Source organism: Anas platyrhynchos, chromosome 2 (assembly GCF_047663525.1).
Source record: "Anas platyrhynchos isolate ZD024472 breed Pekin duck chromosome 2, IASCAAS_PekinDuck_T2T, whole genome shotgun sequence".
In the NCBI taxonomy this organism is placed as follows: domain Eukaryota; kingdom Metazoa; phylum Chordata; class Aves; order Anseriformes; family Anatidae; genus Anas; species Anas platyrhynchos.
The window spans coordinates 99065020-99082665 of NC_092588.1; the positions used below are offsets into that span (position 1 = coordinate 99065020).

Consider the following 17646-nt stretch of genomic DNA (forward strand, 5'->3'; position numbering starts at 1 on the left):
GCTTTAAAAAAGAAAAAAAAAAAAAGAGAGAGAGAGGAAATAAAGAAAAAAAAAAAAAAGCAAAAGCATAATGTCACCAAATCTCAAATGCTGTATCAACAGTTTAAGTTACAGATAAGTGACAATTCCTGATCTGCTGTTTTACTGACAGTCACTCTGAAAGGTCCAGTAACACTGACACCTAGGCCAGCTGGAGAAATGTGTAATTACAGAACCCTTTGTGCTGTCTGAAAGGACTCTATAACCTTTGCTACAGCCTGGTTTCTCATAAGTTCAAAGTAAACAAAAGCTTGAAAACGTTAATAAATAGGCATACAAAAATGCTTTTGAAAAATATCTGTTCAAACTCATTTTCCAAAGGTCATTCAAATCTGCAGATTTTAGTTTTGATTTTTTGTTGTTGTTGTATAGTTGGTATGAGAAAGCATGAAAAAGTGCACGATTTTAGTTTTCTTTTCAGTCAATAAAAACTCAGTGGGAGACAGGCAAGAGAGAAGGGCAGGATGCTTTTCTTGTTACAATACTAGGACACAGGAGACGTGGGTTCAGTGCCCATCTCTGACATAAATTTCCTCTGTGGCCTAAGGCAAACTATTTTTTTTTTCAATTATTTATCTGTAAAGCAGGGATAGCCACTAACCCAGACAGGATTTGCTTGGATAACATTTATGGACATGTCAGAGGTGCTCAGGAAATCATGTATTAGACTCCTACTGACCATATATTCCAAAGCATTGGTTGAAATAATACAGGGTACACCAGCATTTCATGAAGATACATAAAGTCACACGTGTCTACTACTACCCTTCAGCCTACAAGGCAAATAAGTCTCACAACAGTAGTTGGAAATTTCTACAAATATAATTCAAAAAGTAGAAGAAAAATGTCAGATAATGCTGGTAAAAACACAACAGTTGTTGCAGAAAAAGGATGCAAACCCTACAAGCATTTACTAGCATGGTACCTGATGCCACACTGACCAGCTGGACCTCGTCTAGATAAGCCATAGCATGCATAGCATGCAACAACAGCAATAAAAAACATGAAGCTCTTTTACAAGTTAAATGCATGATTTAAGGCTCTTGCCTCTTTTTTTTTTTCTTTTTTTTTTCTTCTAATAGCTATTCAAAACTATATAGGCCATCCTAACCTTGTCAGTGCAACTTGGGGTCTTGAGTAGAAACAATGAAAATTGTTTGGAAATTACTCCTTGTATACCTTGTGGGTAGCATACAGCTAATTTAAGCATGCAAAACAGGTGTCTTGTCTAAGACAATTTGCTCTGATTTCTAGAAGAGTCAGCATCAAAAAGCAATCAATGCCTGGAAGGAATTCAACACACCCTCAATTAGACAGGCTGAATTTGCTATCCCTCTCTCTTGGCTGCCCAGGAGAACATAGGATGGGCGACTCAAGAGGAGACAGAGTCCAGGCAGAGAAAATCTGTTAAGGAGACTCCCACCTCTCTGGTGGGGTTGTAAGCACATGACATGTGACCACAGATATGCGTTCAGGCAGCATACAGAGATGGGACAAGACAAGGACATGGGTCAGGATCCTCTGATAGGCAATGTGGCAAAGGGAATGTGGATTTCCACATACATGGCTGGACTAAATGAAACACTGAAATGCAATGTCAAGGAAAAAAGAGACATAGGATGGAGTATTATTTCAGTCTAGCTGGAGAATCAACTCAGTTTATACAATGCTGGTGCCTCATCCAATATCCTAAACCTGTTTCTGTCTTGAGCCCCATCTGTGATCCATATATATACCATACCTATCAATAGCACAGATCTTAGAAACCTGCTCAGAAAGGTCTTACTAGATCTGTATTCATATTAATTCAGTAACACAGTTACCTGTGTATGAGGGCAGATTATACCTTTCAGCCTAAAAGGCTAGAAAAGTAGCTAGCCACAAAGAAAGTATAATATTTCTATTCAAATAAACAATGAGCTGAAGGAAAGAGATGGTTTTGTCTCATAAAAACAGATTACTCTGAAATTCAACAATAAATTTACCTCAGGAGTGAGGTTTCCCTCTGTTGGCCACCACAGTATAAATGACGGTATTTTAGTGGTTTAACAAAAGCTTTGGAAGTAATAAATATTAAAAATGAAATCTAAGAATGTGTCTTTACCACAAATTATTTTGGTTTTCTTTGTAGTTGACACAAAATCATCTTCTGAAAAACGTTATGTTGAAAGAATAAATTTCTCTTAATAAATTCTTACATTGGTTAAAAGAACAGTCAGAAAGAGTAAACTATAATACAGAATATAGGAAAATATACACTGATAATGCATGCAGATCTAGCCAGTGTTTTTGAAGATGATCCTAGAAAAAACAGGGAACATAAGTAGGCTTGGTAACACATCCTGCTGATATATCACATGCACCACTTAACCAGAGTGGACTCTGAAAGTAAGACTCGATCCTCTTTAGAGGCATGACTCTGGGAAGTGTTCTCCACATTTCCTTCAGAATTAGCCTGATCCAGTTTTACACATGATAGGAAACCACGAACACAACCAGCTGCTTGCCCTAGGTGAGAAGGAGCAGTCAACAGCTCGGAAGAGATCAGCTGCTTTTGATGATCTGTCCTCAGCTACGAAGAACCTTTTTTTGTCTCAAAATAAATAAATAAATAACCCAATTAGTCAACTCATCTAGTTCTGCTGGACATTTTTTGTTTCAGACATTAATAGGTCTCAGCATCTTTCTGGGCTCAACGCACATTGTAATATACTCACCATCATCTGCTGAACATGAAATATTTCAGCTCCAGTAGCAGAAAGGCGGTTTGGAAATGAAATGTCAAGAAAAGCGCCAGGAAGAGTGCTTGGTCCAGCATTGTAAACCTATAAAAAATATGCATATAAGTGTATAAAAAACCAAAACATATATGACTGCTCATAAATGGGAAAAAATGTACAACCAGAGCTGGGAGAATAGGTAAATTTGAAAAAATCTAATCTTATGCCTGCTTTTCAATCTTTTCAGACAAAATCTTCTTTTGTAAGTACCAAGATAAAATCAAAGGTTTAATTTATCTAAAAGTCTTTAACCACAGCTCATGTATCAAGTGAGAAGCAGTTTTGCAGGATAATTACCAGTCACCAATACAAATAGCATATGACATTATCTTATGTACAGATACTTGTATATTGCAAGTACTCTTTGAGAGTCTAAAAGACTGTAAAAAACACTGCTGTCTCTACCAACATTTTCATTTCCATCTGGTAACCACTGCATTATATTCTGCATGTGTTTTATTATGGAGCAGAACCCAAAGTAATGTTGACTTTAACTAGGGTTTGCTGAACTGAGTTGTCAGGAAATGCATGTGAACAACTTCCATTCAAGATCTGGGGTTTCCAATTAAATTAAACTCTTAGTGGAAAACTTTGGCTTTCTATCAAATCCCCCACAACTTTTCAACAAAAGAATTTCTAGTCCACCACTAAAAAGTATCCAGTGAAAATTCCAAAATTTGTGGATTTTTGCTAAAGAGAAAAAAAAAAATCCATGGAAATCTGTCTACAAAAATAAGTTTTTATGTCTATCTACATTTTTTTTTAATCAGGAAAAATATTTCCTGGTGGTTTCTAACAACACATGCATAAGTGCATCCATTAAAAGCATTAAGCCTGTTAGAATATTTACCTACACTGAGATAGTACTGTCAAAAAATGTAGCAATCAGTGCTTCAATTGTGTAAAGTACTGATATTAAAAACAACAACTTTTCATTCTTCAAACTCTGTTTATATTTGAAGAAATGCCTGACTGATAAAGAGAATCAGTTCACAATGCCAAATCCTTACAAAAACCCTGAGGCTCCAGGCAGGGGGAGCAATCCCACTACAATAGAGCATGGTAAAAGCTTCATGAAATACAAACATAATGTTTCATGTAAAACATTTAAAAAATCTTGATTATTTCACTGAGATCAGTTATCAGACTTAAGGAAGAAAAGACATTTTCAGTGAACATTGTGTTACCAAAAAAAATGATGCATACATCTCTTCCCGTATTAAAATTTGACATGGTATAGATTTTCACATATAAAAAAAACCCTATAAAGTATTTTTGCACTTTTGTAAATCATCTTTCTATTTTTTTTTTGGGTTAAGAAACTATTACTTTTCTCCATCTGGAAGAGATTAATAAGTGACAGGCAAACCATTAAAAACAATTAAGCAGTAATACAAACCATGCTTTGCCCATTATGAAACTTTACCCTTTCTGACACACACAGCTATGAGGTTTATCACGTTACTAGAGAGCAGATCTGTGACTTGTTACAGCATAATTTTCTACTTCTATATGGAAAATAACTTTTTAATATTGCAGTTTACAAGTGTGTGCATGATACACAAGAGGATGGGGGAGGACAAATGGTGGGTCTGCCAATATATAGGTTTTCTCTTCCTTACCTGTTATCACTTTGTTTTATTGAAAATAATAATCTAGTTAAAGCATCAGTACATCTGTTCTTTATCTGCTTCTAACCACTAACTGGCTGGGGAAGACCTATAAAACCTCAAGAATTAAATCAGAATCACAAGAATTAATAGCCTGGTTCACAAAAAGCTTTAATGTCCTGAAATCCTGTTTTCACTCCTTTTCAGTAAATAGCTAAGGGCACTGCTTGACAGTGGGGGCTTAATTGCTCTGGACCACAGTCTGTCCGTGGAGGCAGACATGTGTTATTCATTATAAGCCGAGTGGCATTCATGCCTAGGAGAACAGAAAGGGGAAAAAAGGCGAAAGACTATTTTTCACTATAAATAATTCCCACGCCTCTGCCTTATATATCATTCCCTAGTTCCATCTAGTGGTCAAAGAGGATGTGAAGTGGTTGTAATAGAGACAGCCATGGCAGTGAGACAAGTTCATTTTGGTCCCACTGCAAGAGCTTGTTACAATAAATGCTCCATATGTTTTACAACTTCAGGAACCCAACAAAACGTCAAGTGAAATTTAATCTGTAGATAATACTTGAATAACACTGATATGCTATGAGACATATAATGAAACCTTCTCACACCATATTTTTAGTGTTACATTCTCTTCCCTGTGCTATGCTCCCATTAGTAATGCTATAAACATTTTCATACCAGGGGCATTTGGCAAAGTTGGAATCCCTTGCATAGTATGTGCTCATTCTCATGGATGTAGGCTGCCCAATCCTCTGCTCCATGACCAAGCTGCTAAAAAGAATTATTCCTCCTTTCTGAACCTGGGACTGCATCTAAGATGTGGCACTTTAGTAACTAGAGTTCTTTACTCAGCATGTGATGAAAGGTAAAATAGAAACAAACAGTAGCAGCTTCATTCCTATGTAAGTGAGATGCCCTATTTGTAATCCTTGTAATAATATACTCAGATAAGGAAATGCACCATCCCTGCACACTGTAAATATGGCATCCGCTCAAGAATGCATTGCAGAGCATACTGCGATATGGAAACATGCACTAAAGCCCATACCACACTCAGAATAAAAGAGATATAAAATTAGAATGTGCTGTCAAGCAGCAAAGCAGTACAAAAAAAAAAAAAAAGAAAAGAAAAAAAAAGAAAAAAAAAAGGATCAATTGATCAGTTTTACCTGCAGTGTGAAGTTGAGAGACTGGAAAAGGCATTCGTGGTTTTCTAGCTGAACAAAGTTGGATGCTTCCACAGAATCACCATAGAAAAAGGAAGTAGGAAAGACTTCTCTGAAAGATCAAGAAACGTATTTATTAAGTTGTGCTTGTCACCAAAATTAAATATATTTGTTGGCTCTGAATCTCACCTCTTGCTTTCTGGCCATGGGAAATTCTATGGAACCATTTTACATTAATCTATTATTTGTGATTTGATTTCCTCTTGACAATACTAGACTACATAAACAGCATCTCAGCTGACCAGGCTTAATATCCCAGCACCAACTGAAATATATTTCTTTTGATTACATCTCTCTTTTTATCTTTTCCTATCACAAAACCTCTTCTCAGGGCCCATGGGCTCTGCCAATAATAATTTATGCAAGTTCTTTAGCTTGTGTAACACAGGAAGTCATTGCACTACCAAGTTAGTCTGAAGAAGTTACTAACAGGATTACTTTCAGTAACATATTCATTAAACTAACATTTCATTTTTATTTACTGTTAAAAGAGCATTTCATGAATAAACCCCTCATTAGCTATCACTACCTTTATGAGTTACAGATGGTTAAAGGGAAGAACAGAGGGGATATGACTTGCTTAGAGCTGCAGTGGCAAAGGCCGAGTTCTCTCAACTACTCTTACCACCTTATTACAACGTAAAACACAGTAGGGTTTTATCAGAAAAAACTTGGAAGCACCACAGAGTACTGTGAAATCCTAGAGAGGAGGCCCAGGAGTGCTTTAAGCATTCTTTGTGCCTCCTCCTACTCTTAGGCTGCTCCACTGGCTGGAAAGGGTCCTGGTGTAATTTCAGACAGACCTCAGCGAGGGTTTGCCTAAACTCTGCTTTGTTCCTTGGCTGTCCTTTTGATCAGACTATTTTGAGATAGGATTTTAAGCCTGTTTAGCTACATTTCCTTTTTTTTTTTCTGGTTTCCTGACCTGCCTCCTGTGCCAGGGATTGCTAGGGCAAGCAGCAGGAGACAAATTTTACTCCTCCCATCTACAGTGTTGTGCCAGAAGGCTTCTCCCAAATGTGGGACAAGCCCTTCAGGGCTATTTATGACCAGGGATGAAGGTTGCTCTTGCAGCCTCAAATGCAGGATAGCTAATAAAATTAAGCTTTAAAAACATACTGTCTGAAAAAGAGTATTACTAGTATTACCTAGTATTGCCTGGGAATGCTGTACCCTCCAACAAACCAAACTTTTCCCCAGTAGTTGGACATTTCCATGAACTTGAATCAACTAAGCTTTGTATATGGGAAAGGAGAAAATAATCCACATAGCCAGTTGGGTGGGGCTGACAACTTCAGAGACCCTGTGGTTTTAAGAGGTATATTCTGAAGAGAAAGAAAGAAGCCCAATCTGTATCAGTGTTTTCCACCTGCAGTATTCTGTAAGTGCGGAGCAGAGATCTAAAGACACATTATTTCTTTCATATCTGTAAACCTGTATAAAATCCGTGTCAAAGCATCAAGAAGCAAAGGATACAGAGTTAAATTTCTACACAATCCGTAAGTGTGAAAGCATTCAAAAGCTTTCAGAGCATGCTGCTAGGACTGTGTTCTCAGTATATAGAAGATTTTTGTCCTTGCTAATCATCTTGTGACATCTGACAGTACTCTTCATTTCTCTGAGCAAGCTCAGACATATCTTCCACACATTCTGACTTCCGCGGCAATAAATAAAGGATTTTATTGCTATGCAATATGAGGGGAAATCATCTTTATATGGTAAAATCTAGACCTGGCCATGAATTTGAGTACACCCAGCCTTTCAGCCAAATCACATGCCAGTGCAGGTAACCTTCTTTCCTCTGTTTCTGTTAACCACTGTCCTCTCCCAGGGACTGGGCATGTGCTATATAAGTATTACAGTCAAAGGGTGAGTGATGTTCCTCGGCTGGTATTCAGACGCTTTGCAGAATAGGAAGCAGAGAGAGTGGGAAAGGAGACAGAAGCAGAAGCAAATTCTTATTGTGAAATTAAACAGAAAGGCAAACAGCTAGACTCCACCAAGATCCTTACAATCCCAGAACATTTGACCCTAACCTTTGGCCTGGTGATTCTCAACCATATCTTTAAAGGCATGCCCTAAAGAACAAGAGGCAATTTGCTTTTTCTATTTTTGTTTTATTTTAAGGTCCATCATATCCACAAAACCACGTGAATTCAAATATAGTCACTAAAATACCTATTATAAATGAGATGACAACTAATCAGTGCTAGCTAGAACGGAGTGAGAAAGAGGTACAGTGCTGGAATGAAAGGAATGACAAATAAAATTCCCAGATAATGAATGAGGTTGTCCTTATTTCCAGACTCTGGGAAACAAGGAAAAAGCAACATTCTTACTACATGTAAACAAAGAGAAAAATTCAGTTCTTCACTCAGAGAGACTGAGATGTTATTGTTAGGACTGTTATTATTTTGTTTTCATTTGATGACTAGTACTTACCCATTGATAGATGAGTCCACTTCATGCATCAGGGGCACTGACAAGGTTAGAGTATTATCATGCAGAAACTCTGTGTGTTCTAGGTTACCACTGTGCCACAAAGGAAAAATAAACACACTGTAAAACCACAGCCTTTACAACATACCACAGTTACACAGCTACCATCTCTCTGCTTTGTACTCTGAGCCTCTCCCAGTGATGTTGCCTCTCATTAAGAAGCCTCTTAAAGATTGTTACTTCTGTTCATCCCTCTTTGGAGGGGGCACACACACGAAGCGTGCTTTGCAGCTCTTCCTCTGTGGCTGGGGCATAAGCAGACTTACGCTGATAAATCTATCTTTGAGCAAAGTTCTCAGTTCAAAAGTACAGAACTACAGCAGTGATCATGCATAGTGGAGAGAAACAAGGATGTTTCAAAAGCAACTCAAATGGTTGATTTTTATCCCAGCCTGACTGCACATCAGTTTGGGAGGGATACATACACTTCACAGAGGTTCTTGACAGTAAATGAAGCTGCCATTTTACTGTAGCTGCATTATTTCACAGCATTGTCTCGGTACTGCTATGAGCATCTTTGCATGTAGACCCTCATACTGAACTGGCTGCAAACTCTCAGCTGTTCTGCTCCCTCTGCGTGTTTTAATTGTCAAAATGAAAGAAGTTCTACTTTGTGTCTTCAAAGCCAGTTGCCACCACTGGTCAAAAGCAGAAGGGAAGAGAAAAGTGAGCAGTCATCTCTCATTTAAGTTGGTTTATTTCAGTGTGAATACTTGTGTATTAAGTCCAGAAAAGGTTCCTGAATCGCATGACCAACAGGCAAACTTGTAAATATTCTAATTCTGGTGGTGAGTCCTCTTGGTGGGTGACAGCTTAAAAGAAGAATATATTGCATATATTTCCTGTTCCTTCAGCAGTGACTCTGATTGCTTTTGCCTTGCTGCTTATTAGATTTACTCACAAGTCCACCTGTTAAAAGATATGATCCTCTTTACTTCAGAACATTACCACTGAGGCAACAGCAGGTAGTAACATCCCAAATGATACCACACATATGATGAGTTTCTCAATCAGGTTATGAAAACAGAGCCTGTTGGCTACATATATGTAGATACAGCTCAGCCTTCTGAGACTGACACATTGGCTATACTGGCTAAACAAAGCTATGGCTCAACAAAAGCTTTTCTTCTGAATAGATCAAAATGGAGACATTTCTCATCTCAAATACCAAGATATTACGCTGAGAAGCAGAATAAGCAAGTAGAATTTAGCATAGGGTTCATATGTATGTGTTTATCTGTTTAAAAAGAAGCAGTTACTGTAAAAAAAATGAAAACATAGCTTGGTGAATTTAGCTCCAGCAAAATAGTTTACTCCAGGAAGCAACAGAAGAGTTATGTTTAAAATAAACAAACAAACAAAAATAAAAATGAAGACCTAGTGTAGTGCTGAGTCTTTGATCTCTCTCCCCCACTACAGAACCAGTCTCTCTTGCTACAGATGCTACTGCCAAATTTACAGCTACAAGGGACAGGTTAAGTGGCCACTTGAAGGGTAATACTTAGTTTCCAGTGACAGTGTGGTATAGCTAACAGCTTTTCCATGCCAGACATTTCTGCAGGACTAGCTCCAGTTTTGTGTGGGAACAATGTCCCCACTCGTTGCAGTCTAACCACAGTACAACACGGACATTTCCCTGTCCATTTCCTTATCACTGACTTTACCCCAGGGCTCCCTGTTAAAGCCCAACAACTTTTGTGGTAGAAACATTTTATTACTCTTATTTGACAGCAAGGGAATTGAGCAATTTGCCAAAGTCATGGAGAAAACGAGGGTTTCCCATTCAGCAATGGGAACTGCACTGTTGCTGGAGGTTCAGCTGAATCCTGAACAACACAACTGTCCTCCAGCCCATCCTTCTGAAAGGAAAAATAGTCTTTTAATACCTCTGATCATTTGCACTATGTGTACAAACTACTATATATTTATTTGTTCCATCTAAAGGCAGCAACTAACCCTCTTCACTGGTAGTGCACAGAAATCTTGAGGAGTGAGGTTACTGAGGAAAGCCCTGTGCTATCCAAGGCAGGGAAAGGAGAGGTACAGCCTGGAAAATGCTGGTTGGGCAAATGTAAAGCACTCCTGACCTATCCTTGCAACCGCTGGCATTTACATGGCAGATCCCAATACATCTCCCTGACCTAGAGGTATTACAGGGTCATCTGAACACACGATCAACTTCTCTTCGTGGAGAATAAAACTGGTCTAAACGTGCAAGACGTGGTCTTGCCCATCTGATGTGAGGTCTCACTGTCAGCATTTCCTGCTGGCACCACATGCTGCAAGATCTTTTTCCCTGCCTGCAGCTGTCACAGGAGGGGGAGGATGCCGCCCTACAAGAGCACTCTCTCAGCAACTGCTACATCTCCTCTCTCATCTCCAGCTGGCCTCTGAAGCATCATCAAAGTGGGGAGGAGAGTTCACACTGGAGATACTGACTTTGATGTGGCAGGATATGAAGCTGGCCTGTTCACACAGTAAGTGGAAGCAGCAACCAGTCCCACACTCAGCACCTCAGAGTGGCAGTTTATGGCCCAGGTTAATGAAGCTATGCTACAGTTGGTTTCCATAAACACCCAGACACTGCCTGAGACAGAACCATCCCTGGTGTCTGCTTCTTTGTGGCACAGAGCACTTGTCACATCTTTTATTTTGCCCAAGATGAAGTTCCTATGCATATATCTTAAGGTTACTGGCTACTATTTGGCACCACACTACCGTAATGCCTGCTGCAAATACCTCCAGCACAGTACCCCATTCAGCTGTTTCATGCAGTCCGGCATACCTTCCTAAAGATCCAGAGAGGGGAAAAAATAGACATCAACTTTGGAAACTGTCAGTAAGATCCCTGACCATCTGATGAAAGCATTTTTCTTTTCTGGTTTGCATCCAAGCATGCTTATTTCATTCAAATGCTGGAACAAGTGGATCTGCCTGGTTCTGATTGTCAAGCACAGCTGAACTGAGCTTGATACACAAGCAAAGGGATGGGCACAGAAAAACAAGGGCCTTCCAACTGAGAGAACACAAAATGCTCCTTCAGAATCACAGCTCCCTGGCAAGCAAACTCTACACACAATCCCACCTTATTTTTCAGGAAGGTAAGTCACATGGTTCCTCTGTATTATCAAAATACACACATTTAGCCATCTAACCTCGTTTACTGTCCATAAATGTGCTATCATATCATGTCACCGCTATCAGACTATTGCCAAACAAATGCAATGCACATATCATGCAAGGAAGAATATACAAGTCATCAGGACGTACAAAGGTTCTCTTACCTTTGGGCAGTGACAAGGAAGGTAAGTGTTTCTTCTTGCCCAGACAAGTGACTTGTGTCAAAGATCACACTGAACTCGTACTGCACAAAGACAAAATGGTATTTAGAAACACTGTACTTTTTTTCAAAACATACTTATTCCAAAACTTCAAATATATTTTACTGGTCTAGCTGTGCAGATGTAGCACACTTTCATACATTTAATAGAGCCTCCTCTACCGTAGAGTAGCTTTTAAATCTAAGGAATTGCTCATCTGTTCAAATACTACAGAATCCAATTTTTCTTTCATTGTGAAAAGGCCTTTATTAGAACTGCCATTCAATGATACTTTTGGAGTAGATTATCTGCCAGTGGAAGTGTCTTCTAGTTTAAAGGGATCATTATCCAATCCTACCTCAGCACCGATGTGTACAGTAGTTGCTGGTGAAGTGATATTTTCAGGGAATAAAGATCATGTCATAGGCATGCACTGACACCCAGAACAACCAGCACGAGTCAAAGCACCATTCAGGTCAATAATCAAACTGGGTAAAATCAGGTGCCAATTTTGAATAGAGAACCTACCTTGATGATCACTGTAGCACTACATTAAAAAAGCTGTTGCATCAAATATTTATGTACCCAAAAAAAACCCAAGTGAAAATTTCTGAATTCATGCTAACTTCAATGGCTTACTGAAAAAAATGGAGGTAACCCAACTATGTTATTCTGAAACAAAACACTGAAATCCTTACATTTCAGGTAATATTTTGCTGCTGTATTTTTTCCACTGTATTTTAAATCTTTTTAAATGTTTCAAAAGACTACATTCTAAGAAATAAATGATCAGTAACAGAAAATTCCATATAAAGTCAAATGCTATGTCAATTCAAATAGAAAGGAGTAATTTTTGAAATTTAAATTTTATGAAAAATTTTACATTGATTTTGTTTGGTCATTCTGAAGTTATTCCTCTTCTCACCTTCCTGAGTTAGTCAGGTGTACAGCTTTTTTTAGGGACAGAAAGAACGTAGCTGGATTTGTAAATACTACGAAATAGTTCATCCTCTACTATCTTCTACTAGTTCATTTTCTACTAATCTTCCAAGAAAACAAAACAAACAAACAAAAAAAGCTACCAGGAAAACATAATATGAAAAAGTTATTGCAGCATTTTCAATGTTATTCATATGAATGCAGTTGCACAAAGTGAAAGTAGGCAAACATAAAAACTGAGTAAGGCAATATAAGTAAGTCAGAATCCTTCCCTATTTTTCTGCAGAGGAAAATTTTAAGCTTTTGGTAGCTACAGCTCTTGCATCATTTCTGAAGAGCATTCAATTGCAATGCACAGGGTATTACACCATTGGATGTATCTGGTGGGAAAGAGTACATCTGCCTTCCCACAACAATGAAAGGCTTCAGTATCTGGGTTAGAACACTACAGAAAGTTATCAGCCACACACGTTTAACAAAGAAATTGTCCTTCCCACTACTCCTTGGAGACAAACAGAGGAAGAAACCATCACTCAGCAGATGAAAATATCACAACATTACCCTAGATTTCGATCTCATGAAAGGAAATCCCACACTGCACTTGAGGAAGTCTGATTCCAACAACTCACAGGCAATGCCCAGCTCCTCCTGTAAGAAAATAAAAAAGACCTTGAGATGATGGATTTGAGGTGAATAAGAGAAGGATTACCAATAAATATCATTGAGATGAAATGATCTTATAAAACAAAACATTTCCCATCGTAGCACTGTTATTCCCAGAAATCTAATACTCCTTGAATAAGGAAAGGCACAATGAGGCACTTCCTGACTCCACCTCAGTAAGATCAGCACTGAGACGTGGACAACCATCTGAATGTTGCTCTGAGAGCCAGACCACGGGGAAATATGGCACGACTAAACACACTGGAGCCAGGAGACCAGCCCAAAGTTCTTGGATAACTCAGACCATCAGTTATTCCCATTGTTTTTTAAAAGAGCTTTCAAATATTCTAGAATACAGGTTCTCCACATCAGTTTTCCCAGTATTATGAAGACAGAATTGTATTGGGTGACAGTGACTAAATCAGGACAGGCACAGATGCTGGAGAAAACTTCATCTGGTCCTAGTGTTATTCACCGCCCTGATCTCTCTGGTTCACAGGATGAGCTGCAATGATATGGGTACCAACCTTCTTTAACGATACAACGGTGGCATAAATAAATTAGGGAGATGGGCCTCTCCTCAAGATAAGCAATGAAAGACTATGAACACTGTCCATAATGCAAAGGAAAATGTTAGAGAAGCCTTATCCTGCTTGATTGGTGACTCCATTAAACCAAGGGAAGTGCTTCTATTGAATAGAAAGTGTTTCACTGTTCCATAAAAAAAATGTCTGGCTCCAGGTTAGCATGGTCTCATCTCCAGGTTATCGCAGAACAGTTGTGTGTTCTGTCACTCTGAATAAGTTCATCACATAAAACTTTAGGGGTAGGATTCAGTTCCACAGTCTGATGTGCACTTTTAGGTGCCTGCTATGTAACTTAGACGCTCCCTTCATAGTTGATGGAGCCAGAAAACTGTTTGCCAGGCCAAATGTAGGTGCTTATTCCAGACTAAACTGAATAGCTATCAAGGCCCTGGTATTGTCTAGATCACCACTGTAGTACTGAAATATGCAGCTACAATACAAATGCCCGAATTTAGCTATTTGAATCTAGAAATTACCTATATTCTAGACATGTTGCTGGGAATCTCAGAGGTACAGAAGATATGGTTTATTTGACCTATTTTAAGTACCCAGAGTAGTTTGCAAAGCCCAGGGTCTGCCTCCTTATGCACATCTCCCAAATCGTTTATGAGTTCTGCTTTAAACATACTTCAACTTAGGTATTTGCATGAGTACCATTCACATCTAGAACAAGTATGTGCTAAAGTGGCTTCGTGAACCATGTACTCTGACTAAGCATCTCCAGGAAATGCTTCTCTGGCTTTCACATTCTGATAGGAGTACGGCTTTAGTGTTCTACAGATGTTACTTCTTTCCTAACTGCAGTCTTGATCTTTCAACTGCTTTCTGCAATATCTGAAGGACAAAATCTCCTTTAACATCACGGTTCAAATCATGGCACACATTTATAGAAAATTATGTCCCTCATGCTTTCTTCTCTTAGTATTTCACTGGTCTCACATGTAAAGAAAGTAATATAAGGAGAAAACCCATGTATGCTTTGAGATGCCTGATGGCATGAAATTACTCCAGCACTACTCAACAGCCAGAGTAGTGTCCTCCATGTCCATTCTTTATGGATTTGTTTTGTTGCAATCTTTAGTAGACTTTATTTGCAAAATAACAAAAGTTGGCACTGCCCAGATTATCTAGATTCAGTTGTATAAAGCTGCCATCCTCATATTCTGTGTCAGATTTTCTCCTCCATTTAACACATAAGAGCAAAGAAAGCACTTCATGGGCGCAGCATCTCCTTCACTTGCCTCTTCCTCTGAGCTACACAGGAGGTTCTCCAGCTTTATTCAAGTGATCAAGTGAACACAAACTGAGCAGCTGCATAACCAAATGAAAAATTTCACAGCTGTTTCCTCTGGGAACATTCTCATTTCTGTGTTGTTCCGATGTCCCTTGCTGTCTAACTGTGGCAACCTATGAACTCTCTTTCATCATCTCCCTGTCTCTGCTCATTCAAGAAGGGTTTCTATTTACATAGCTGTCTGGTGGTGACAGTGACCAGACAGACCCAAGAGGTTGTCTCCCCTCCCCAAGCCCGTATCACTTCAGAGATGTCAAAAACACAGTAACAGAAAGAACGCTCATCTTGATAATGGAAGAAGTGCAATTCTTCTTCATTTTGCAAATTGGTGGCTGCCTGTCTTTGCAGTTCAGACAACAGGCAGGCGGATGCCAGTTGTTTATAAAGGCCTGCTAAGGAAGCATCAGGGAACACTGCATTGTGGCTGGTTTTGCTGTTACTGCTCGCAACAGCTTGACAGATGTATTGAGATTGACCTGAAAGACCTTCTCGCTTCATAAGCATACCAACCAGTTTAATGATTAACATTAATAGGACATTATTAATGCTGCAAATTCAAACTGTTCAATGCTAGGAAATAACAGAAGTAAGTTTGCTTGTACCACACTGGTTCAGCCTTCTGCACGTTTCTAAATCCCAGAGTACCTACAAACCTTTCTATGGACTCACTGCTCTGCGATTAGTATTAAGAAGCTCTGATAATGGGTGAACTATTTGCTTTTCCTTCATCACTTACTGTCTGGCTTCAGGCTTATTTGCTACATACTGTTCTGGAGAGGGAAAAAATTGTTTTTATGGGATTTCCTATGGTGTTCAGCTCTGTAATGTGTGGACACACAGCAAGTATTAAGTTCAGTTTTCAGAAAGCTGATAGATTTTTGGTGCCTTAATAAAAAATAGGGAACAGCGGCAGGGGATTTCTGGGCTTCCAGAAATTTTGGTGCCACTTCTCAATGATGTGAGGTAACGCTTTAAGTGCATAGTGCTTCTCTATGACAATACAGCCTAGCTGAGAACGCAGTTTATTGTGTGAGTTTCCCTAGCAGAATTTCTAGCTTGCTTAGAAAACATAGCCAAAGGGAAGCTTCCCTTCCAATTACAGAGTGTGAAGTTTTATCTAGACAACTTTGTTTTCTTTCTGAAACATTTCACAGTTTTTCATATTTTAAGGAGACTATCAGGTAAAGAGTGAGCTAATTAGACAAATAGCTGTACTATTACTGCATAACAAATAAAGACCCGGGTGTGAGAAACATGAAGCTCAGGCTGGCTCACAGTCTGTTTCTCCAAGTCTTTTATCGCAGAAAGAAAAGTTCCCGATAATTATGGCAAGAGCAATGAAATAGTCAAGTTTTAACTCCATCATAAGGGGCACATGGGGAAAAATAATTCAACCTAAATTTTAAAGCATAATCCTCTCAAATACATTCCTTGAGGTATGTAACCAGGGTATGATTAGAGATGTAACAAAATGGCCTTACTTGTGGGGTGTTTGTTTTAAAGCGTAAATATGATATGTAGTTTTCAAAAAAGTAGTGCAGGAAGCTGGTAATGATCATATTAACATTATATGGGAGAAACAGCAGCCTGGAAATGTTGCTATTTGTTAAATTTAAGACTTAAAGGAGAAGAAATTTCAGTAACTGTTGTGTTCTTCCTGAGTCAGATCCACCTCTTGTTGCTTCAAATATTCATCTGGCGTACCATGCAGCCTGCACTGGGAGACAGCAGCTTTCTTCTCCAGTGGCATCTCTGGCCAGTACCTGTCTCCACAGAAGCAGTCTGTTGTTGAACATGGAGGCTCAGAGTACATGTGACTACTGGCTGACAAGTGCTCAGGTGTGCTTAGGAGCAATGTCTCCTCGTGCTTTGTCCCTAACTCACACGCTAAGTGCAGTAGAGTCCTTACTGTCCCGAATAGCTCAGCTATATAACCAAAAGAAAGTAAGAGGCTCACAGAATAATCTGCTTAAAAAAAAAAAAACAGGCAAACAAAACATTCAGCTTGGCCTAGAAAGCATTTCAACATGAATAAAGCACTTGAACCACACAGATGGGATGCTAGGATCATTATCCTACAATATAATAACTCAAGAGCAATACCCTTTTTGCTGGCTTCACCTTGCTGATTATCTAAGGATATAACACATGGAACAACCCAAAATTTTGCTCTTTCCCTATCACAGAGATCATAAGTGGACTGCAAGAGAACCTTTCATTTTCCAGGCCACATAAAGTAGATCATCACTAAGAAAATAGCTTGTCAGTACTAGAACAGGTTGTACCAAGCAAGTCTTTGACTGCATGCATCTTAGCATTTAGAAAGATTGTCTTCCCTTGATGTTTGATGGGCGTAATATTCTCAGGATATAAAGATGGGACCAGTGCCAGCTGGAGCACAAGACCAGAGTATTTTAGGTATGATCCTGAAGAAGACCACTTATGAGACCCAAACACTGTTCAAAGACAGCTGCTCTTTGTCCCCAGTCCTCCTGAAAGAGACATTTTTTTTTAAAGTAAGATTTCTTAAATATTGTTTACTTTGACCTCAAAGGGTCATTTTCAACTTGGTTAACTGCCAAATCTAAGACTTAAGGAAAAGAAAAAGAGAATGTCTTATGAAAACAATAAAAGGAAGCAAAATAGGCTGCCTGGCTCTGGATAAAACACA

At 38.9% G+C, this 17646-nt stretch overlaps 1 protein-coding gene across 5 annotated transcripts in view; it reads right to left on the reverse strand.

Annotated features, from left to right (window-relative positions):
* ITGA9 (integrin subunit alpha 9) overlaps positions 1–17646 on the reverse strand; it is a 233597-nt gene that overhangs the window by 45836 nt on the left and 170115 nt on the right. For all 5 annotated transcript variants that reach the window (XM_072033282.1, XM_027451383.3, XM_072033285.1 and 2 more), the window contains 5 exons: positions 12993–13079; positions 11457–11536; positions 8116–8205; positions 5617–5725; positions 2757–2864 (listed from right to left, as the gene is read on the reverse strand). In XM_072033282.1, coding sequence (XP_071889383.1) covers positions 2757–2864; positions 5617–5725; positions 8116–8205; positions 11457–11536; positions 12993–13079 — 474 coding nt within the window. The remainder of the gene's footprint in view (positions 1–2756; positions 2865–5616; positions 5726–8115; positions 8206–11456; positions 11537–12992; positions 13080–17646) is intronic.